We start from the raw sequence: 25041 nt of genomic DNA on the forward strand, positions 1-25041 counted from the left end.
ATAAGAGCACAATGAAATGGAATCAGAAGAAAGAAATTATAAAAATTCCTGACAGTTCATTTTAGCTAGAAAGTCTCCTCTCATAATTGAGCAGATTCATTGATTTTTTAACTCTTAAAAAGGCATTAAGTTGACTTCAACCTAGTCTTATATCAACATATAAACTAGTTCCTAAATATGGTATCATGAATGTTAATAAGGTAGTCTGACATTTATTGATCTATATAAAAATCAAGACATGGTTTTCTATTTCCTAAGAGAAAATATGTATATAGAAAATAGGTTTTAAAAGAAGCTTCTAGGCGTGCCTGGGAGTCTCAATCGTTAAGGATCTGCCTTGGGCTTGGGTCATGATCTCCGGGTCCTAGGATCAAGGCCTGCATCTGGCTCCCTTCTCAGCGGGAAGCTTGCTTCTCCCTCTCCCACTCCCCCTGCTTGTGTTCCCTCTCTTGCTATGTCTCTCTCTGTCAAATAAATAAATAAAATCCTTTAAAATATATATTTAAAAAGAAGATGCTAAAGTCCAGTAATTTCTAATCAGTCTGATTCTTCACTTCTTCCTCTAGAACAACATCCTCCAAAAGCTACAGAGGATAGAAAATGTTCAGATGGTGTGTCCATGTGTGTTAAGAGTAAGTTTGTCTCCATCTTTCGTAATTCCCAATCCCCATCACTCTAGTGTTTTTTCAAGGAGTGATAACTTTAACCAATACAAATTCTCCAAAGCTAAAGCTGAAGGTATGTGTGTTCTCTACGCTTCTGGTTTTGTTCCTAATCATCAACTCATCTCCTCTCCTTGGCGCTCCTTTCCCAACACCTGCATCACCAAAAGCCCAGAAATTCAATAAAACAGTAAACAGTCTCTCTGAAAGGTACCTTCCTGGTTTTGTCTAAAACAAATGCAATCTTCTGTTTGGTCATTTAAAACACCACAAGCATTCTTAGTTAGATTAAATCATGGGTCTCCCTGGTCTCCAGGCATGCCTAGACATGAACCATAAAGGGAATGAGATCCTTGGAGTTTCTGTAGTAACTACAGGCCAAATCAACAGCAACCCTAAAACCCTAAGAACAAGCATTCTTTTAAAACACACACACACACACACACACACACACACACAGGACAAGGCCACACACAAATTTTTTTCTCGTTATTTTACTTTTTTTAGTTGCATGACCTACAAAATAGACTGCATTTTTAAAAAATCAATTTCTGGAGGCATGCATCTTGATGACTTTTACACACATTGTCTTTATTTTTTAAATTATCTTGGAAGAAAATCTTTAAAAATATAAATTTCAAGGCATCTACTGCAACCACGACCTTGGGAAGGCAGCAATCCAGCCCGGGTAAGAAATGCTAAGATGCAACTAATAATCATAAAACGTCTATCAGAAGAGATATTTAATATAATATTGGGTAAAGTGACTTAACAATTTGAAAAAACAGGATTGTTTTTGTAATTATGTCCTGACCAAAACTTGTAAGTCTGCCTATGGCTAATGGAATGGAAGCTATTTCACTCCTGCATTTATGTATGTATGTCTGTGTAGCTATAAGATGCAAATTGGTTCAACAGTTACCTCTAGAGAGCTCTCTGGTTACTTAGCTCTGATTCCAGCATATTGCCTGGTATGGCTTGGTATCCTGTACGTGTTAAAGAGGTGTGAGGGACTTCTGTGGTGTGTTTCTCCAACACTGCGCTTCTCCCAAAGATAAGATGAATACAAAAAAATAGTTAGAAATGACCCAGCTTTTATAATTTAACTTTGTAAGTTCATCTTGAGAATTAATGTTTTCTGTACTGTACATTTTATACTTCAATGTCTTACTCTTCATTTTGGTGTTCTCAGAACACATGCAAGTGGCAAAAAAAAAAAAAAAAAAAGTGCTGTCTTTCATCGTGAAAGATGATGCTGTAACTCGAACTCCTCCTTGAGAAGTTCTGGTGGTTTGATAATGTGAGTTTGGAATTTGTTTTGAATGATCTAGATTACCGGCCCCTAATTCATGCTACCAGTGGCATCTATGAAACCATTTCCTGGGTTTAGGGAATCAGTCTCTAACTGGGAAATTTTCCTTTGGGGAAAATAATTTAGAACAAAGTTCTTGGGGTCAATAGTGAGTGCTCTATACCATATGCAAGAAGACAAGAGTGGAGGGTTACTTCCAACTGAGTTCCACAAAGCGTGGAATTAGAATATTCTTTATCCTCCCCCGACACATTCTCTGAAGGAGAAGAGGGGAAGGAGTAACTCAAGGAAAGAAGTATTAGTAGAGGGCTCCCAGAAATTCTTTGGAACTGTCCTCTTGTCCAGTCGAGTCCAAATACGCCTAAATATATCTACATCATCAGATGTGGAATTGTGAAAAGAAAATGTAACTGGTCACCACAAGACACTGTTTCTCTGGTCTCCCCAACCCTCACCCTGAATTTAGTCTTGCTTGGAGGACCTACTGGAGCTCCTGGTCCTCGGTGGACCTTCCCTGACAATTAACAGTCCTCGCTGAGGCCCCACCCCCACTTCTATTTCTCCCCAGTTTAACAGTTTATTATATACTGTCTTGAGTGGTAAGTAATGTGTGTTCACATTGTGTGACCACCTAGATTATACATATGGAGGGTAGAATGAATGACCTTGGGTGCTGAACATCTAGCAGGTATTTAAGTAAGTGTGTGAGCACCAAGCTTTGATCTAACTCAGGAGCTGGTCCACTCACTATTTGATGAGAAGCGCCAACCCTCCACTCACCACAAGGCCCTCCAAGAGTCTAAGGGAAACCCAAGGGGAAGGTGAGAGTGCACATGGGACTCTCCAAGACAGTCGTCCCACATGCCAGAGGCCACCCAGGCCTATCTCCGTTTGGAAAATCAGAGCCTACAATTTGGTATCAGACCAGGCTGTTTCCCCTGACCAAGATGGGCATGAAAACTGGGCGGCCCTGTGGGGCTGCTTGGGGAGGGGTAGGGGGTAAGGAGCGCTTTGTCCCTCCTGCCCTAGAGGGAAGAGAAACTTCTCAGGAATCTGTGTGTGGGTCTCCAGGGCCCTCCCGGCAGAGACCCGCCCTCGGCCCCTGCTCGAGGCTTCCTCCCCTCCCCCACCCCGCCCCTCCTCCACTCCACCCCACCTCGCGCGCGCCCCGCCCCCGCCGCCACGGGGTTCCAAGGGCGGTTGGCCAGCCACGGCCACGGTCACTTGGCCACTCCGAGCTGCGGGGCGCACGGGGTGGAGAAAGCCGGCTTTAGGGTTTGGGCTGGGAACTGAAGAGAAGTTTTCTGGGGCGGAAAGGAAGAGGGAGTGAGAAGGTGGGAGCCCGACCCGAGAAGGGAACCTGCGGGGGCGGGCCCTGGAAGGCACGGGGGACCGGCGCGGGGACGGCGGCGGCTGGGATGAACCCGGGAACACCTGGATTTGGGGGGAAGCGGCCCTGGGGTGCAGGTCCCCTCCGAGCGCCGCCGGCTGGCCTTGCCACGCCAAGTGTGCGCGGGGGTCCGGCAGGGGCCAGCTCAGCCCGCGGGCCGGGCGAGGATGCTGGCTGGGCCCGGGACGTCCCCGGGGGCCCCGCGGCCACGTCCTCGCGCCCGGGCACCGTCGGGCATCGCCCGGGGGGGAGACGAGGCCGGAGCCCGCGGTCCCCCGGCCGGGGGCCACGGCTAGGCGCCGCCGACCGTCCGGGAGCTGCAGCCCGCGGGCGCCCGGTGCTCGGTTTGTAGGCAGTGTCATTAGCTGATTGTAGTCGGCTGCTTACAATCACTAACTCCACTGCCATCAAAACAAGGCACAGCGTCACCCGCCGCCCCGCGGGCAGGAGGACGCCACCCTCGGCAGCGAACGGCCCACCCCAGCGGGCGTCGGGAGGAGGCCGCGCTTCGAGCTGTGGCGCGGCGGCGTTGGCGGCCGCCGTGTGCGCGCCGGGCACGTTGTCAACCTGCGAGGACGCTCGGGCTCCGCGGCCCGACGGCTGCCGCTAGATGCAGTTAAACGGTCCGCTGCGCGGGGAGCGAGGGCAGGACGGGGCAACCCGCCTGCAAGGAGGGAGACAAGTGTCAAGTTTAATGGCTTTAATCGTGAGCTGTAATGACCGTTCAGACTTCCAGGAGGAGTCCCCTAGGTAACGTTTAATGCTGTACGGTGTGATTCATTGTGCCTTTTTCGTTATTTAGTAAGGTATTCGCTAACCCACCAACTAAAAGGAGCTACCATTGAACCATGAACCAGTAAGGTTTGTCTATCACAACGTATGGGGCGCCAACTTGGGACTGCAGTGCGTGAGTCTAGTTACTAGGCAGTGTAGTTAGCTGATTGCTAATAGTACCAATCACTAACCACACGGCCAGGTAAAAAGATTTGGGAATCATCCAAATGGGCTGTTTGTGCACATCATTGTGTTGGGGCAGTGTGGGGTTTGGAAATGCTCCAATATTAGGAATTGCCCATTAACATGAAAAAATCAGTATTTTAGCAGCTAAATACACAATGTATAATTTATATGTCTTTATAATTTACCAATTTCTTTCAGGCTCTTAACCAAAAATAATTTAGATATATTGGGAAATAGGATTTTTTTTTCCTTCACTGATCTATGTCATTGTATAGACTTGTGATTGTCCACGTTTGAACTATGAGACCGTATTAATATTTTGAAAGAATAAAGTGCCATTAGGTCATAAATTGTGGTTACTAACCATTGCTGAGTTGGCTTTCTGATGTCCATCTCCATTCCTGCCACAGTAATTACAACTTTGCTATGGCTGGAATGGTTAGAGTGTTCCTAGATTAACGAGATTAACTTTTCTGGGAGCAGGAAAGTTATTCACTCACACTTATTAATATTTTTATAAGAATACATGAACACTTCTCATAATTTATTTTTCAGGAAGGGACTGAGTCCACACATCAGATACAGTCCTTTTAAGTGCCCATTTAGGACGGTTGCAGAGCAAGCAGCTTTTAGTGGGACAGGTTAGTAAATGCACTTACAGTCTAAGTCCAGCATCTTCCATGAGACTGCTCTTAAAGGATGGGACAGGATAAAAAGTTTATCCACAGTTTCTTCTCGGCCAGTTCAGCACCCTGGCTCCTATAGGCTAGGATGTTAGCTGCCCTGTGGAATTCTCCAACCAGTGTCCACATAGGGCGTGCTGAGCTGTGGCAGTCTGGTGTGGAAGGAGAGGTGGGTTGGGGTGGTAGGACTAAGGGTTGAAAGGCTTTATTTATGGGGCGCCTGGGTGGCTCAGTGGGTTAAAGCCTCTGTCTTTGGCTCAGGTCATGATCCCAGGGTCCTGGGATAGAGCCCCACGTGGGTTTCTCTGCTCAGCGGAGAGCCTGCTTCCTCCTCTCTCTCTCTGCCTGCCTCTCTGCCTACTTGTAATCTCTGCCTGTCAAAAAAATAAATAAAATCTTAAAAAAAAAAAAAAGATTTAGATAAACTTGGGGGTAAGGAAGCTGGGTTGGGGGAGAAAGAGAGAGGGTGAAGGCTGACCGCGGTGCTGTGAACTCAAGTGCCCCCTACTAACTCCCAACAGGACAAGAACCACCCCAAACCTGAGGTTTTGACTGTTCCTATCTCGTGGCCGAGGCTTGGACGGGTCCCGAAGCCTGTGAGACCGCAGAAGGGGGCTTCAGCTAGCCCGCAGGCACGCGCTGGACCCTAGCATCTCTCCAGGAACCGAAGGGCTTCTGGCGGCGGTGGTTGCCCGCGGGACGGTTCTTTGCAGGGCGGGGCTGGGAGAAGGGCGAGGGAACTCAAGAGAAGCGTCCAGAGTTGCCATGGAAACGGGGGCCTGCGGAAGGCTTCCCAGCCACCGGGAGTCCCGTGAAATTTGCCCCCAGGGACTACTGGTGTTCACCGGATCTTCAGAACAGGACTCCACCTTGGCCAAGCAGTTCTGGACCGCAGCGTCCCTGTACCCCCCTAACGAATCGCAGCTGGTGCTGCCCCGAGGTAGCAGTCAGCGCCTGCCGGTGGCCCGGCCCTCTAGGCGCCGTCCGCGGGGTGAGTAGCTGCCTCCCGCCGCTGGTTCCTGCCTCCGTCAGCAATAACCAACCTCTGGAAGATCCCAGAGCCGCTCCCACAAGTAACAGCTAAACCTGCTTCTAAAATAGGAATCTTTCATTCCAAATACTTAAAAAACCTATACAAGCAGTTTTTTAAAAAATTTTCAGCAGTTCTTCCACCGGGAAAGCATCAGTGGTATGCTTGTTACATCTAAAATCACATCTGAAAGTAACCCTTAGGTTATGGCATCCATTTGGCTAAACAGAGAAGCATCTAGGGGAAATGTTGTGTTGACTGAAAGGATGTTAAGGGTGGTTGTTTACATAATCAAGTTCAAGCATGAAAGCCTCAGAGAAAGTTGAAAGCAATATTAGGAACCAAGTTCCCAAACCTGTAAAACCTCAGTAACCCAAAGATACGGAGACTGTTATTATGCAATTTTTATAGGTATAGGAGGCTCAGATAACTCCCTCTTCTTTAGAAAGCTTAAATATCTTTAATCCTATAGTCTTTCCAATAATTTCTTCACTTCCCTTTTGTATTTTTTTTTTAAAGAAAATTTACTTCCAGCCTTTTAGCCGTGAGAAAAACAGTAAGTACCAAGTCTCATGCATTTCAACATCTTGATTCCTAGATCCTTCAGAAAATAGGTAATAAGTATAAGGAGTCATCTTTACACGTTGGTATAACTTTCTGAATTGCATACCAAAACCCCATCTCAGAGACCATCCTACTTATCCGGAGGTGAATGTCGAAATTCCCCTAACATGGTGAATAGAACTGTAGAAATTGGAAACTCTTTTACTGCAAATATGTTCTCTCCAGAGACCTCTTCTTGTCTCTGGACTCAGGCTTACTCCTCTCCTAAGGAGATTAGAGGTTCCCGTTGGCTACTGCTAATTACTTCAGTCTCCAATTATTTAAGAATCTGGTTTGTAAAATTTCAGGACACTACATATTTGTGTTTCTCTTCCTACTCTGTTACCTTTTAACATTTATCCAAGTTTATATCAACATTATGATAACACCATGACAACATTATTTCAGATTGAATTCCATTTTATTTCTTTTAGAGACTATAAATGTCACTGCTGAAACCAGAAAGATTGAGGAATCTGAGGAGAAGAAAAAGTATCTCCAAAAGGTAAGCCAATATTTCAGAAGGTAATCTGATTTTCATTAGAAATTCATCATTATTTTCTAAATAATCTCAGTTATTCTTTTTAAACACATATATGTAAAATATTTCTACTTCTGGTACATCAGCTTGAGCAGTTAGAGAACTTTTATTTGAATTTTAATTGAGGGTTAAAAAATTGTATTACATTTTGGTTATTCTCACCCCAAGGATATTCAGGAATAAGAGAATCAGAGGAAAATGGGGGGAAATGAATTCACACACCTTCCATCCAGTAAAGCCCCAAACCATATACAGTGTTCTAAGAACATTGTAATAACTGGAAAAATCAAAAGGGCTGACCATCTTATTAGATCAAAATTAAAAGATCGGAGGAATGAGCCTGTCACCTAGGACCATTTATTTTGACTAAAGGCTGAAATTCAACAAATTAGTATCATCAAATCAACTGAACACATCTCTTTTTGGCAACAGCCCTTGTTTGTTTTTCATGTCATAGACACAGACTTAACTCTGCAGTTCATTCAGTGATTTATAGGAACACTTTGTTTGGTTAATGGCTAAGTTCCATCCCTATAACTGTTCTTATACTATAAAAGCAAAGATAGAAGATTCAGTTGGGCCTAATGTCTTTAATCATGGGATATTCTGGCAAACTCAGAAAGACTTGTCGGGAATTCTACATAGATTACGGAACAATGCATTTGTGTTTGCGGATCACATTAATTCACTTTACAGACTAGTGGTGATTCCTCCAAACAAATGAAGTAATTTTAAATAGCATTTGCTTCATTCTTGAGGATATTGGGAACTATGTGTTTGTACTGGGACTTAATGGGTAGGATGGAAACGAATTTTTAGTGATGTAAAAATCATTCCATTTTTGGAAGAAATTAGAAATAAAAAACTAAAGATACACTGTTATCAATTCTTATCATGTTTTGTCAAACAATTACGATGATGTGAGTTACAAGTGGCTATTCTGCTAATGGGCTATTAGAACTGGCTTCCTTGCCCTGGGTTCTTTTATTAATTACTCAATTCTATAGATAGAATTGATTGAGAAGTACCAAGTGCCAAGTACCTTACTAGATGCTGGGAATGCAAAGATAACATGCGGCCCTTGATCTCAAAGAGTTTATAGTCCAGTGGGAGAGAGAGTCAGTTGAAGTCCAGAATTATGATACTTTATTATGACAGATGTATATGGTCACACTACTATGGAAACACATTGAAGAACATCACAATGAAACTTAAGGAATCAAGAAATCTTCCCAAAGGAGCTGAGTTTCAAAGAATATATTGAGTTTCAAAGATTATGCACAGCAGTGCCCACAGCGCACAAGTTAGCTTCCTAACACCCAAATCCAGTCGTGCCTGTCTCCTCCTGCATTAGGGTGCTCGGGCCGCAATCGTGAAATACCACAGCCTGGTTAGCATGAACAACAGAATTTTATCTTCTCCTGGTTCTGAGAACTGAGAGTCCGCGATCACGATGCCATCATAGCTGGTTTCTGATCCTCTCTTCCCAGCGTGTTGATGGCCAGCTTCTCGCTGGGTCTTCACGTGGCACAGGGAGAAAACTCTGGTGTCCCTTCCTCCTCTTACAAGGACTCTAGTCCTATCATATTAGAGCCCCACCTTTGTGACCTCATTTAACCCTAACTACCTCGCTAAAGGCCCTATCTCAGAATAGGCCCTATCTCAGTTACACATGGAGTTAGGGCTTTAACATAGGAATGGCAGGGTGGGGTGTGGGGACCATTCTGTCTGTCCATCTACTTTCATTTTTCTCCTGGCTCTCTAGTTCTACAGGATCAAGACCAAATCCCCCAGCATGGCATTTAGGTTCCTTTCCATTCTGACCATAACCTGGCTAACTTCTCCTGCCACCCTTCCCCCAACCCCAGTGTAGCCCACTCTGTACCACTGGTTCTCAACCACGAGGCGAGGGCACACCAGATCCTCCCTCTGTGTGCTGTCAAAGTGACGAGTGGGTGAAATAGTCTTTGCTGAACTTCTGTGTACACGTTATTCTGTGATATCTGCCAAACTGTGCATTAAGTCAAGTGGGTCCTGCAATGGGGTAGAGAAGATTCTGTCTGTTGAGGGTAGAGGAAGCCCAAAAAGCAGCAAGCCGGCAGGAAAGAGAGAGAATATCACCGAAGGTGTGCCTTGTGAGTACCGAGGAGAGCTCAGTCAGTACTACATAGCAGAGTGCTGTTCAGACGCACTGTGGTACAAAATGCAAGAGAATCCGAAGTAACTGAAGGCTGCTAGAGATACTCTCATATCACTGTGATGTAGAATTCACAACAGCCCATTTAGTGAGTGTAAACCTTGTGCTGTAAACTCACCTAAGCACTTTACATATATATCAATTCACTTTCTCCTTAAAATAGCCTCCTGCTAATTCTCCCCATTTAATCAAACCAGGCTTATGTGATTTTCCAGTTCCCACAAGTGGCAAGTGGCAGAGCCGAGATTCAAAGCATCTATTCTAACTCCAAAGCCCATGAGACTCATTGTATTACAATGATTGCTGGCCGCGGCACTGTCTGGGTCTGCTGCCAAATAATCTAAAATTCAGAACTGTAGTACAAATAAAGCAAGTATGAGAAACAGAGTTTCCAGCCGTGTGAGACCGTAGCTGTTTCCTCAACCTGCAATGCGCTTGTGTGTCTGTACCTAAAACGCTCCTCCGCATTTGTCTCCAAGGCCCAGCTCCAGTGCCAGCTTCTCTGGGCCAAGAGAGGCAAGCCGGAGGCCGGCAGGATGAACAGCTTCCTCCTGCGTGCTCCTCCAGTAGGTCCCCTCCACCTCCCTCGTTGGGGTCGTCCCCGTCTCTGGCCTGTGTTATGGGCCACTATGCGTGTTTCCTGGCTTTCCTGCCAGATGACGGACACTGTGGGGTAGTGGGCTATGGAGACAAAGCGAGTCTAGAGGTCTCAACTCTGCCACTATTTGCATGACCTCGAACAACCTCTCTAACTCTGTGAGGTTCAGCTTCCCCAGACATGAAAGGAGGAATGTAAAAAAAAAAAAACTTTGATAGAGTTGACTAAGTTACGCGCAGCCCCTGGCCACAGTTTGCCTTCAACAAATATAAATTCTCTTCTCCTCTAGGAGGCTGGAGATCATTTCTTATTGCTTAAGCCCAGTGCCTTTCTGGTTATTGGAATTTAGTACGTATTTGTGGACTGAATAAATAAATGCATAATCAAATGAATCAATGAGCAAACATATGCTCTATACAATGACATTTTCATTTTGCTTTGCCTTTCCTACATGTATCCATCTGGCCCATTTTTCTAGGTTGATAATTTTTGCAAGAATTCTCCTCGGAGCTAATCTGTTTGCAAGTCTGCTTGAGGAGCACGTTAGCCCGTCACCTCTCTTCTCAGTTTTGCTTTTGTCTCATGGGTCTCTCTGTGCCGAGAGGAACTCTGTGACTTCGTTATGAAAACATAGAGTCAGTATTTGGATACCACTGTTTTTCTAGGTGTGTAGCACTCTACCTGCCCTGCTGCCCTCACCATTTTAGAATTTTTAGCTTGATGGCAGAAAATAAGTGGCGGTGGTAGGTTCTTTTTAGCTAATAAAAAATTTACAATGCTCTATTCAATTTCAGAGAATCTTCTACATATTTTGAACATAGACATTGATAAGTAAATACCTAGAATGGTGTTCATCTTAAAATGCAGGGGAAAAAAACCTTCTCCTGAAGGTTTTTCTTCTACTTTTTCTTAAAACTAACAAAAAATCTAAAAATTTATTTTCCATGTGTCTTAGAAGTATCTTCATAAAAGCTTTTTCTTCCAACTGATATTGATTTTTGGGGGTTGTTGAAATTTTTAAAGCTGTAATGTTATCCTCCGTTTTGGAATATATTCCAGGTATACACTGTAAATGCTTTTGGTTAGTGGACAAAATGCTATTAATCACAACTACTATTTCTTTGATGGATATCCATGGCAGAAAATCAAAAACAGTTGAGTCTGTCGAGATTAAATGGCTTACTCTGTCCATAAAGGAAACCTTATAGCACTATACTAGACTATTATTCTTCCTTTGAGAGTTTTAAAGTAGTCTGAAAACATTATAATAAATGAATAGTCAGCTAATTTTTTGAAATCATAAAACTAATTTGCTTTTTAGTTTTGCCACCTTTGAGAAAGCTCTTTAGCTGATTATCTCTTTATGAAAAGAATTATAAATAATTCATTGGCTGGGAGAAGGAAGAAGAGATCAGAGTAGTATTTTAAGGCATATATATAGATGGCATATTGGAAATAGCCATCTGGAATCAAAGTTCTGACATGAATGCATACAAGCTAAAGATTTTTACAAGAAATTATGCAATCTACAGAAAAACAGTACTGACATACTCCTTGTTGGGAATGGGGTTTTAATCCATCCTATCACACAACCTGGGCAACCAAGATTGACCATAGTTTAAGTCTTCCTCAAAAGTGAGCTTGCTGTATGGAACTTCCATGAACCAGAAGCAAATTGTGCTATGAGAAGATTCTCGAAGGAGAATCTAAGAAGATTCACAAGAATTTTTTTTTTAAATTTATTTAGCAGACAGAAATCACAAGGAGGCAGAGAGGCAGGCAGAGAGAGAGGAGGAAGCAGGCTCCCCGCTGAGCAGAGAGCCTGATGCGGGTTCCATCCTAGGACCCTGGAATCATGACCCTCGCTGAAGGCAGAGGCTTTAACCCACTGAGCCACCCAGGCGCCCCCTTCACAATAATTTTAGTTACTGATTTATGAAACAAAAGGAAACTGGAAAACTTTAATGTTATTCTCCATTATCCTACACTTAATAAGGAGGGATACCCAGACTCATTGTAAGTCAGTTTCATAGAGCCAAACCAAACGTGTAGGAAATGCAGTATAAGCAAAGTTCCTTTTCCTCCATAAAGTAAATACCATTAGGAAACAGTAGGTTTCTCTTTCACCAACAAAAGATAGTCATTTAAATTCCTGTTGTTCTTAATTTGTCAAAGAATTCAAGTGAAAGGATATAAAAATAGTGTGGAATTCACAGTAACAAGCAAATATTTTGGTAGCAAATGATAATTAGATTACATAAATATGAATTACTCTTTTATGTTATCTCTAGTACTCTTTGTTTTCAAACATAATTCAAACTCAGGAAACATTTTCAGTTGGCAGATGAGGTTCCCCTCTTAATCTTCTCTGTAACTTCTATAGTCCATGAAAATGTTCTTGGGGAAAGGGATCTCGTAGATGGGACTTGGGATCTTAGCGGGCGAATTCATTGCCCAAGACAGACCCAGCCCCAGATTTGGACAGAACTATGTCCCCAGAGCATCTTTTCCTCTTTTCTTTTTACAGATATCTATGTACTTTACCTTCTATATACATTCACCTTAAGAACATAAAAAAAAAAAAAACATTTTAAACTCTAAGATCCAACTGGTCAAGAACCCATACTAATAATCTCCTTGTAAAACATGATTAAATGAAACCATTGAATGCAGAATGAAGCCCAAAAGGATGACATATATTTCAAAATAAATGACAAGACCATAGTGGAAATACGGTCTACAGGTCACAGAACAAAGTCACAGTCCATGAGCATTGTTGTTCTCTGAAGGAACTGATAGCAGGGAAAGGCAACAAAGAGAAATGTAAGGTCAGGGTGTGAAGGTTCAACAGACCTTGTCATGGGAATTAGAATACAGGGTCAGGGGTGGAAAATAAGGCAGGACCACTATCTCAGAATATCTGGGATACCAGAAAAACAAGAAAGATACTGAACACAGGGGACAAGACAATTTTTCATATACTAGAATTTGTCCGGAGAGAGGCTTGGCTATAAAAAAGAAAGCAAAGCCCTGGAAACATAAACCTTTCTCCCCAACAATGACATTGCTAAACAGTTGTGCTATTCCTCTACTGCCATACCCAGGAAACTATTTTAAAGCCATTAATAGTTAAGGTAAAAACTGACCAATGGTAATCTTTCTTGGCCAAGCCAAAAAAAAAAAAGCTCAAAAATCAACTTGGCTCAGTTGATTAAGTGTCTGACTGTTGATTTCAGCTCAGGTTAGGATCTCAGGGTCATGAGATCGAGCCCCACCTCAGGCTCCATGCTGAGCATGGAGTCTGCTTGGGATTCTCTCTTTCCCTCTGTCCCTCCCACTCATATGAGCCCTCTCTCTCCAAAAAAAAGAAAAAGAAAAAAAATCAATTTACAAACAGTTGATTGTATTAGATAAACAAATAAAGGTATATTTTCCTTGTTATAGTAATTCAGTATAATTTATTAGAAAAAATTTACCTGTTATTTAGGATAGAATATCTAAGCCTTGAAACTTTTGCTATAAAGGACAAGAAAGAATTTTTTTAAATTTTTTATTTTTTATAAACATATATTTTTATCCCCAGGGGTACAGGTCTGTGAATCGCCAGGTTTACACACTTGACAGCACTCACCAAAGCACATACCCTCCCCAATGTCCATAATCCCACCCCCTTCTCCCAAACCCCCTCCCCCCAGCAACCCTCAGTTTGTTTTGTGAGATTAAGAGTCACTTATGGTTAAAGGACAAGAAAGAATTAAGACAACATTTAATAGGGCAACATTGGTGCAATCAAGGGAACAGGAAGGATTTCTGCAAAGACAAACTGAGATCTGAAGGGGCAGCAGGCATTAGTGAGGCCAGGAGAAGGGGTGGAGGGGGCAATGGGCGAGCATTCCCGACAGCAGAGGCAACTTTGCAAAGATCCTAAGCTTCAAAGGCCAAAGGGCATTTCAGCAGCTGAATGGCCAGTGACGTCATGCAAAGCTTAGGCCCATGGTAAGAACAATAAGAAGCCACTGAAGGGTTTTACATTGGGAGTTCACCGTATCAGATTTATTTGGGAAGGTCAGGAGAACATAATATGGAGAAGAGTTCCCACTAAAATACGTATGATGGAGCAGAGCATGGATTGGAAGTGGCCAGAGCAGAAGAGGGCAAAGGAGAGTAGAGGCCACTGCTGTGGTCCGGCCGCGGTGGAGATGGCGAGCTTGGATTAGGAAAAGGTGGATTAGAGAGAGAATTAGGAAGTCAAACCACTAAGGCTTGAACTATATATTGGATGAAAGATGAGGCTGAGCTATCTGTCGAAGGCGACTCCCAGAACTCGGGATCCTACAGCAGGTGCCATGTCCGACACAGGGACGCTGGGTAGGTCAAGGTCGGGGTTGCATCGGTGTCTTGTTTCGGTTTGTTTCGGTTTCGGTTTGTTGGAGAGCAGACGGTTAAACACTCTGCTGAGACTTAAGGAGTTTGAGGTGCCTCAGAGATAAATAGAGCCATAAGGCCTGAAATTCGGGGAAGTAGGGCCGGAGATGAGATTTGGGCATGATCTGAAGGAGAGTCCCCGACCCCCTCCTTCCTACAGCCTAATGGGCAGCACAGGAAAGACACACCTGAAAGGAGCAGGTCAGTGCTATTAACCCCTTCATCTTAGCTACATGCATCAATATGATGAAAACCTTGAAGACTCAGTAGTTGTTTGTTTGTGTGGAAGACAAGCTTTGGTAATCAGACCAAATCATAATAATATATCATTCAATCGTATATACTCTATTGAACTGTAAAGTGTAACGTTCATTTTGTGCTCCCATTTTTCTCAACCTTAAAATTCAAACCTCACTTACGGCTTTTTAAAAAATAAGTGCCTTTTAAAGCCACATTAGTCCATTTAAAAATCACTTTACTTTCATGCATCTATTTTGTGTGAATGCTTTAAAACAAGAGCAGCACTCTTCAGGGAATTATTATTGGTTTCCATTAAAAGATGTGTACAGAACTGAGAAAAAATATTTTTTTATTCTTCACAACAGATGAATTAACATTTTATTAAAACCTACGTTTAAGGAAAATTGTATTGACTCCCTCTTGTGTAATGACATGTTTTTCTCATTTTAGTAAGCTGATATGTTTTTCTCATTTTAGTAAGCTGTCATTTTTAAATGAAAATTATAAATGTCGGAGCTGGGACTTAAGCCAGGATCAAGCAATTTCCAGGAGGTATGGAAAGGTGCTTAAATACGCATCTTTTTCCTGCCAGTCAGCATTCTCGCTCTAATCAATAATGCTCCGATGTCCGCCATTCTCTCTCGCAGATTGCTGCTCTTAGGTTTGCCTCGGAAAACTCATGCTGGAGAAAGCCTTTTCACGGATTATTCAGGCGATCTTTGAAGGTGGATAGTAGATCATTCGAGGTCCAACCATTCTGTATCTTACTATATCGTAGGTATAATTTTACTCTGTGGAAACTGTAGCATCTGTGTAGCAGATTTCAATTAATCGGCTCAGGGAATGGGAGTAAAGTTATGGAGGAAATTCATCGTTGAAGCATTATCAAAATCAGCGCTAGCAGGTCCATGCTGCCATTTGGAATCAAGCCCAGATGTGAGACTTTTTATTGATGATACTGGGTTTTACCTAAAGCCAATGAGAATCCTCACCTTCCTCGAGTTGGCGCTTGTAACCAGGAAGAGAACAGAACCTGCTGCGGAGTACATCTGTAGGACTAAGATCTGAAAGTCGCTCATGCTCCCATCGGACTCCCAATCATAGGCATAGAATTAAAAATTAAATTTAAGAGCCTCGAGAAAAAAGAAATCAGATAATGTTCTTAACGGCTGTTAAACTGTAGAGCTTTGGCTCTGCCTAGATGATAGTCTGAATCTGGAATGTAACTCCTATTTAATAGTTAACTTTTAGTCAAAAAATCCTATCCTATTTAATAGTTAACTTTTAGTCAAAAAATCCTATCCTATTTAGTTTATATTAAATAAGATCTTAGAAATCTCATCAGTTTAAAGGTACTACTACTGGGACACCCAACTGGCTCAGTTGGTTAACCATCTGGCTCTTGGTCTCAGCTGAGGCCTTGACCTCAGTGTTGTGAGCTCAGGCCCCACATTGGGCTCCATGAACATGGAACCTACTTGAAAAAAAAAGTACTACTATAATTCAACTATTCTTTACCCTTTAACACACTTTTTGCAAAGCGCTACGTGATACCATAAAATAAACTTTGGTCAAAGCTGACCTCAAGCTCTCCGCTCTGTGTATTCCCGTAACACTAATCTTCTACTAGAATATAATTCTTTTGGAGAATAGACTAAACTTGTCTTATCCACCATGGTTAATCCCAATTATTAATTTTTCACTTTCAAAATGAAGATTGCATGAAGAAAGCATCTATCCCCGTGTGTGTGTGTGTGTGTGTGTGTGTGTGTGTGTAAGTGTTCCAAAATATCTAGGATGTGTTTGAAGGAGTCTAGCCAAAGCGGCATGGGATACGGAGTCAAACAGTACTGGGACTGAGTCTGAATACTTGGTCCTGCCACTTACTAGTTAGTTAAGTGACCCTGAGAGAAGTGGTTGCTTTTATGTGGTTGGGTTCTTTCCATATGTCAGGCAGTGATAATAATAATAATACCCACTTCCCTGCGTCTTGAGGACTCAGTGAGTGATTCCCCACACAAGGCCCGTTACCCAGCAGTTACTCAGTGAAAGTCTATCTTCTCTGCTCTCTCTCTGTTTTCTTTCATCCCATAATTAAAAGATAAAATGGCTGTGGGTATAAAGTAAGCTTCAGTATTAAACAAAATGCTTTGATAAAGGGTAAAAGGATAATGCAATAGATTTTGGAATGTTGTAGACTATCATCAAAAGATGATGAATGGGGGACGCCTGGGTGGCTCAGTTGGTTAAGCAGCTGCCTTCGGCTCAGGTCATGATCTCAGGGTCCTGGGATCGAGTCCCACATCGGGCTCCTTGCTCCGCGGGGAGCCTGCTTCCCCCTCTGACTCTGCCTGCCACTCTGTCTGCCTGTGCTCACTCTCGCTCTCTCTCTCTCTCTCTCTCTGACAAAACAAATAAAATCTTTAAAAAAAAAAAAATAGATGATGAATGGATCGCAAAAGGCACAGTCCCCCAGATTTTCACATCCTGAATGAAAGACACAATCAAGACTGGCTTGCCCATCATGTTAAGGAAGGAGACTTTCCTAATATTTCCCCATAATCCTATATTTATCACCTGCAAAAGTAAAAAATTAAAATTAAAATTAAAAAAGAAAAAATATATATATCACTGAAAATATATTTTGAAATTTTAACTATGGAGCCAAAATGTATGGGCAGAACTGGCGAACCCTTGCAGGTAAATAAATTTATCGTAATGCCTCACTCTATGCAAATCATGATGAAGGTTTGGATCAGTGATTCCCAACTAGAACCCTATCAAAAATCCACTGGAAAAGGGCTGTTTTCTCCTATACAGACCCTTTGCAATAGTTCCTAGAAATCTGGAAGAAAAGTCTCGTATGGAAGCTGATTTACTGAAGCTACGGCACTAGCAGACGTGGCAAAGAGCTGCGCAGTTCAGACCTGATTCAGTCCAAGGCAAACCCCACTGGTGAGCTAAAACTAGAGTCACCATTAAAATTAAAGTGACAAGTAGGACCCTAACCTGAATAAGTAGCACGGGTTTGGTTTGCTTGTTTGTTTTGCTTTTGTGTTTTAGCTGGATGAGCCTGTTTGTTATTTCTTAAATCAGTTTGCTATCTTTCCCTAGCAAATTGTCCATTTCATCTATATTTCCAAATGTATTGGCATAAAGGATTCAGTGGGGTTTTTTTTTAATTTTTTATTTTTTATAAACATATATTTTTATCCCCAGGGGTACAGGTCTGTGAATCACCAGGTTTACACACTTCACAGCCCTCACCAAAGCACATACCCTCCCCAATGTCCATAATCCCACCCCCTTCTCCCAAACCCCCTCCCCCCAGCAACCCTCAGTTTGTTTTGTGAAATTAAGAGTCACTTATGGTTTGTCTCCCTCCCAATCATCAACAAGTCAGGAAATGACAGATGCTGGCGAGGATGCGGAGAAAGGGGAACCCTCCTACACTGTTGGTGGGAATGCAAGCTGGTGCAGCCACTCTGGAAAACAGTGGGGTTTTTAAAAACATTTTATTTATTTATTTGAGAGAGAGAGAGAGAGGATGAGAAAGAGAGCATGAGAGGAGAGAGGTCAGAGGGAGAAGCAGACTCCTTGCCGAGCAGGGAGCCCGATGTGGGACTCGATCCTGGGACTCCAGGATCATGACCTGAGTCGAAGGCAGTTGCTTCTGAGCCACCCAGATGCCCTGGATTCAGTGTTTTTAATCATCTTTTTAATCCTGCCATAGCTGTAGTTATTTCTCCTTTTCATTTCTAATCATTTGTATTTTTTCTTAATAATTATGCCAAAGGATCTATTTTAATAGTCTTCAAAAAACCAACGTTTGGCTTTGTTATTTTCCATCATATTTTTGGCCTCTGTGGCACTAGTCATTTGGTTTTTTATTACTTCTTCCTTCAATATTGAATTAGTTCTTATTTTCCTTCTACCTCCCTTGACTTTTCAGTTTGTTTCTTCTCCATTCTCTTTCTTTTCTACTATAAGTATTTACAGCTATAAATATCCCTCAAAATACTATTTTAGGTGCATCTCACAAACTATATAGTATTGTCATTATTATTTCATTTCTATGTATTTCTAAACTTCTACTTTGATTTCTAATTTGTCCCAAGAATTATTCAGAAGTATGCTTTTTAATTTCCAAGTGTATGAAGTCTTCTTAAGACATTTGGTTTTTTAATTTCTAAAGCATATTGTGGTCAGAAACATAGTTCCTGTTTTCTACTAAATCAGGTTTAAGCAGAGTCATATTTATATCAAAGTCTTCAATATGATGCTACCCAACTATCTCACCCTTTATAATCCTTTTCCCCAAAACACACATCTTGTCCCAAGCAAACGAGGCTTATCATCATCTTTAAGCACCTTTCAGCTCATTCCTATTTCCGTGACTCTATTTTTAACTGGACTGTTACCTTCTTTCCAGCACTGAGCATGCTTTTTGTGTTATGATCATTAAGTTAGCCTGCTGCTTATCTAGCTGCCTTTCTCCCTTTGGTGCATAAATTTAAATTCTTAGGTTGCTTATTTTGGAGCTCCTTTAATGTTCTTCTGAACTTTCTATAGCTTTTAAAATTATAAATTTACATTAAGATTTAGATTTAAAAAAGATTTAGATTCAGAGTGGATGTGTTTAAATATTATTGTTATTTTTTAAATATTTTATTTATTTATTTGACAGAGAAAGAGAGATCACAAGGAGGCAGAGAGGCAGGCAGAGAGAGAGGAGGAAGCAGGCTCCCTGCTGAGCGGAGAGCCCAATGCCGGACTCGATCCCAGGACCCTGAAACCATGACCTGAGCCAAAGGCAGAGACCCAACCCACTGAGCCACTCAGGCACCCCTAAATATTTATTTTTACGTGTTTTTATTTCATTTTCCGGTGTTTGTGCCATGACCATATATTGCATTTATATTCAGTGGAAAGAAAAAAGAATTTCTTTAAATTTCCATGTGAATTAATGTATTTCCTCTAGTATTTTTTAGTCTATTTTCTTCATGGTTTCTTCCTTTTAGATCATCTGCTCCTCTTGTTATATAATAGTAATATTTTGAGAACTAACTACATAGCACATACACTGTGATTCTTATTTAATCATCAGAACAATCTCTGAGGAGGACCATAACTACCTCTGTTAAAACCTGAGGAAGCTGAGCTTGAAACATATAAGTGGCTTTTTCAAAGGCACATAGCTAAAATATAGTAAAGACTGAGTCTGGGCGTATCTGACAATGGACCAAGGTGCTTAACTACTATACCAAATTAATTCCAATAATTTCTAGATTCTCTGAGTTTTGGGATGGTTGCCAGGTATCTAGGCAAAGAATCAGTTTTGAAATCATTCCAATACTCTTCTAAGATAGTTTTAGGATTAAATTTGGTAGTTCTGCTTGTGCTGTGGTAATGCAGAGAAAATTTCTTTTGGTAATGTAGATAAGTAATCAGAGGAATAGACACATGTGCTATTTCTGGTTAATGATTCACTCAAAAAATTACAGTAATAGGCCAAGGAAAAAATACATTTTTCGTAGGAGAACTAGGTCTTGTGAAGAAAGGACCTTTCTTTTAAAGTCTAGTGTTTTAATTATTAAGAGTCTCTTTAATAACTGAAGATTACCTAGGGAGAATGTCTATACTGCACTGGGGAATTTGTGGACAGAGGCATTTGCATTGTGTAATCAAGGGCGGATAATCTCTTGGGCACCCCCCCTCGTCTCCCCTCCTGGTCTCCCCTCTTCTTCCCCCCAGCTCTCTCCAGCAGCTCACCTGGAGGCCAGAGGTGGAGCCGTCAGTACCCTCTGCACCTGTCCACAGAGGGCAGGCAACCTATCCTTCGCTTCTTCCCTCTCTTCCACATTTTGAAAGCGTTGGAAGAAAATTTTTCTCTGATAATAATAATAACTACCATTATTAAATATTTAGCATTACGCAGTGTTGGCATGATCTCCAGTTTTCACAACAACCTTCCTTAAAAATGAGAAATCCAAGGCTCAGAGAGTGGCTTTTTGATTGACTCTGGATCGTAAGCCTCTAACCTGTGGGTTAGTGATGACAGTTAGAGGGAAGAAAGGAGGAGCCAGTGGGGATAGGGAAGGTATTACTTGCCATTAAGCATACAGCAGAACTGAGATTCAAACCCAAATGCTTGGCTCTAGAATATATGCTGTGACCCCCAAGTCATTTGGCTCTGTAAAGCTAAAGAGCAAGAACTAAGCAATTTAATTCTTGATGTGACACTAAAATTCATTAACCACCTATGAGATATTAAATCTATATATTATATATCTTAATTTCCTAGAATCAATTTTTATTTCATAACATATTTTTCAAGAACAGTATATAATATAAATTGAATTTATAAATATATAAGAAAATATTATATTAAAATATTATAAATTCTGATTTCCCTATATCATTTAAAGAATTAATAAATTTTATGACCAAAATGCCTTATAAATACAATATTCCATTATTGAACACAACCAAAATACTGTGATTAGAAATGATTATTCTGTTGTTATAAAATTAACAAACTAATATAATATAAATTAACAAGTAAATTATTTATTTATATAATTATAATATAAATTAATAAGTAAATTATTTATCCCTACTGCTAAGGTAAATTGTAAGGATTTTCCCTCACCACTGAATTTATTTAACTAACAAGGCAGAGATCTATTAGACTACTTGGCCATGCTTTTGTTCTGATGACACTGTTGCCTACAGTAATTTTCTTATTCATTCCCAGGAAACATGTCCAAGAAGCAGAAATCAAATCATATTTGAAAGCTTTGTTTCTGGTGCATTATATTATAAAACTGATTTGCTACTAAAGTTCATTAAGATAAAAAAGGACCTGAAATCAAAAGAAAAAAATGCATCTATTTTTTAAAAGATTTTATTTATTTGACAGAGAGAGATCACAAACAGGCAGAGAGGGAGGGAGAAGCAGGCTCCCCGCTGAGCAGAGAGCCTGATGCGGGACTCGATCCCAGGACCCTGGGCCATGACCTGAGCCGAAGGCAGAGGTTTTAACCCACTGAGCCACCAGGCGCCCAAAAATGCATCTATTTTTTAACATAAAATCTGTGTGAGTTGTTTTTCACCAAGAAAGGAAGGACCAGGGGATGATGTGAGAGGGGTTTGGGAGCTAGAGACTGAGGTAGGTAGAGGCTCCACAGCCAATGGCTCCTTCCCCCACTTTTAAAATAAAATTCTGTAATTGGAGCCCTTGGCCAGGTTACACAAGCCATGAGAACTCACGCTACACGGTGATGCTGGTAGCTCTGTGCTGGCTGGTGGCGTTCTCCTACCGTGAACATGTACTTGGTCTGGACCAATCCTAGAATAAATTCTCTAAGACAAATGAATTTTTAATTTTACAATTTCTTTTAGATCTTGTAACTAAATACGTGTCTATGTGTATATGAGCAGTGTTAACGACTGTCTAATTTGCCTATGGCTACATACATATATATATAAAGTCACAGAGTTTTATTCATAAGGGATTTTAAGAACTATTGATGGATAGATTGTTTAATTTCGCTTACTAAAATGTGTTTCTTTTTCTTCTTTTTGTTTTTGCTTAGGCTAATAATTGTGTATTAGTGCAATGATTCCATTCAGACATAATGACTCAATCAATTCAGTTCAACAAAAATTCATTGACTGTCATCCATGAGGCACTGCTTAGCTCTAAGGAAGGTTAAAAAGATGAACAGACTCGGAAACAGTCATGGTCGCAACTATGAGATAAAAGAAGGAAAGTAAGATCAGTACCTCAGTAAAGGTATAAAGGCCTATATAATCACAGTTTGGGGACAGCTAATTGCAGCCGAGTAGCACGTGCCTAATGGAAAAGCTGGAAAAGAAACCAGCTTTGAATACCTACATCAAAAACACGCTAAGTCCTTACCTACAGACGTTATTTAATTCAGTCCCCAGCAAGTAGACGGGTATTATGAAACTTAGTGTTTACAAGTACCCTGGATTATTTTTCTTTCAATAACTGTGGTATAAGAGGCCTGAAACTCAAGTAAAAAAGTAGAAATCCTGTCCCAACATAAAAATGTCACAGGCTATAAAAAGCAAGATTCATGTGACATGAACAAAAGGAGGCAAAGCCCAGGAGCAGGTGCCCTGGCCCTAGCTGCTGATTGCTCACACCCTGCATGGGCTCCTTCTCCCAGACATCTCTGTGGAGCACTTGCGGGGCTGGTAGCTTCTCCTGGAGCCGTCTGGGCGGAGGACTGCTCCCGAGGAACAACTTGGCCATGCAGCAGCCTCTGGGGCTTTGCACAACCTGCTTCCACTGCTTCAAAACTCTCATCCCCATGCTGTGTCTGTTGCGATCTCGTGACTCCCACTGGCAGGCACCAGCTTGTCTCCTCTGGGACGTCTTCGAGGCTCCCCGTACATACATCCCCACCCTAGTCTGAATTCAGGGTCTCTCTTGAGGTCTCTGATCGCACCCTAGACTACCCGCATGGTAGCACATTGGAGACTATTCTCTGCAGTGCCCTTGCAGGCAGGAAATGCCTTGTTCAGCCCCTAGCACAGCCACGGTACCTCACAGGGGCTCTTTGTGGTTTGAAATGTGTCTCCGCTTAAAAAGGATACATTGGGGGTGCCTGGGTGGCTCAGTGGGTTAAGCCGCTGCCTTCGGCTCAGGTCATGATCTCAGGGTCCTGGGATCAAGTCCCGCATCAGGCTCTCTGCTCAGCAGGGAGCCTGCTTCCTCCTCTCTCTCTCTGCCTACTTGTGATCTCTCTCTGTCAAATAAATAAATAAAATCTTAAAAAAAAATCAAATTAAATTAAAAAAAAATAAAAAGGATACGTCGAAGTCCAAAACATTGTACCTCTGGTTGTGACCTTATTTGGAAATAGAACTGCTATAGATGGAATTAGTTAAATTAGTTAATTCTTACTGGATTAGGGTGGGGTGTCCTTTTGAGACAGCCGGGAGAAGACAGCCTCACAGGGAGCAAGCAAGTGCCTGTGCAGGCCCAGTTCAGAGTTACACAGTTGCAAGTAGGGAGTGACACAAATTGCCCGTGACCACCAGAGGCTAGGCGAAGGCAAGGGAGGGGTCCCCTCCAGGTCTCAGGGGAAGCGTGGCCCTGCCTACTCCTTGATTTTGGACTCCTAGCATCCGGAATTGTGAGACAATAAATTCCTGTTGCTTTAAGCCAGCCAGCTTACGGTTGCCCTAGGAGAGCAATGAATGGATGGCTGACTTTGATTGTGTACCCGACTATGACAAATCTGCATCTCTTCTGTTATTTCTTGCTTCTAGCCTTGATCTAAACAGTGCTTCTTTCATGTTATTTGGCCACTTGAAGTTGCAAATTTTATTTATCTGATTTTCAGGTTTTTCTTTTGTTCTCAAATAGTCGCAATGGCGATTTTCTGCCTTGATATCTCCAAAACTGAACATAACTGGATTTTCTGAAAGAATTTTTGTACCTGTATTTCCCTCTCGTTTGTAGTCTATATCTTGATAAATCTTCATGCCTACACTAAATTAGTTTTTAACACTTGGGAAAATTTCCCTGAGAGTGTCTGTGTCTCAAAATCAAAGGCAGAGGAGAGATGAACGAGATTCCATATGTGACCTACTAAGGGCCTTCTTGTCATGGCTTGGGTTGTGGGCTGCTGCTGGAGTTTGCTGACCTCGCTACTTAATGGCGGTTTCGTGGGGTGTGAGGCTGGGCTTTGTTGTCAAACAGAGCGGGATCAACCACAGTTCGCCGCTGTGGGCAACTCCTTTAACCTTAGTGTCCTCCTTTGTAAAATGGGGTCATAGTAGTGTCAAACTTCTGAGTTATTACAAGAAAATAATGGCATAATGTACATACACTTCTTAGCATAGTTTAAGTAGTAAAGTCTTAATAAAAGTTTTTAGATTATTAGATGGGCACCAAAAAATACACTTCCACTGAGTATCAAAGTCACATTGTTTTATAAAGCAGTGTCCTCTGGAATCAACTGTGTTACAAATGGAAAGTATAAATCTATCATGGAAAATATTTTGAAATTCTACCAAAGATGCCAGATGTAAAATGTAAATGTAAAATGTAAAAAAATGTAAATGTAAAAAAAAAAAAAAACTATCCTTTACAGACAAAAGCTTGATTATTGAGTCAAAAAACTCACCCACTTTTTTTTTTCCTTTAAGCAGGCTAAAAGGAGAGATGAGATTCTCCAACTCCTAAGAAAACAAAGAGAAGAAAGGATCTCGGTGAGACTGAGAGGCATTCAGATGAATCTGTGTGGGGTGGGGACACTACGGCAGATTCTCAGAGGTTTTATGGATTGTCCCCATAAACCTAAATACTCATAATCCAGAGCCTTCTATCTATTGGTGTGGGGGCAGGGGATAGACATCAG

General features: G+C 41.7%; 1 protein-coding gene and 1 long non-coding RNA gene across 9 annotated transcripts in view; one reads left to right on the forward strand and one right to left on the reverse strand.

Annotated features, from left to right (window-relative positions):
* The first annotated feature begins 1082 nt into the window (after positions 1 to 1082).
* HOATZ (HOATZ cilia and flagella associated protein) overlaps positions 1083 to 25041 on the forward strand; it is a 28075-nt gene continuing 4116 nt past the window's right edge. For 3 of the 8 annotated variants that reach the window (XR_009355353.1, XM_059180240.1, XM_059180230.1), the window contains exons 1-5: positions 1083 to 1350; positions 4880 to 4965; positions 5529 to 5998; positions 7075 to 7145; positions 24830 to 24892. Coding sequence is in view for 6 of the 8 variants with exons in the window: in XM_059180240.1 (XP_059036223.1) it covers positions 5773 to 5998; positions 7075 to 7145; positions 24830 to 24892 (360 nt within the window). In the remaining 2 variants the exon portion in view is untranslated. Of the gene's footprint in view, positions 1351 to 3109; positions 3309 to 4879; positions 4966 to 5528; positions 5999 to 7074; positions 7146 to 24829; positions 24893 to 25041 lie in introns of those variants that run through there. The other 5 variants (XR_009355354.1, XM_059180254.1, XM_059180207.1 and 2 more) reach the window with 4 other exon arrangements.
* On the reverse strand, positions 14860 to 24862 carry LOC131835740 (uncharacterized). Its single transcript, XR_009355357.1, has 2 exons — positions 24808 to 24862; positions 14860 to 15774 (listed from the first exon to the last, which is right to left on the reverse strand). It is a non-coding gene; the product is annotated as an uncharacterized LOC131835740 (long non-coding RNA).

This window comes from Mustela lutreola, chromosome 1 (genome assembly GCF_030435805.1).
Source record: "Mustela lutreola isolate mMusLut2 chromosome 1, mMusLut2.pri, whole genome shotgun sequence".
Taxonomy (NCBI): Eukaryota; Metazoa; Chordata; class Mammalia; order Carnivora; family Mustelidae; genus Mustela; species Mustela lutreola.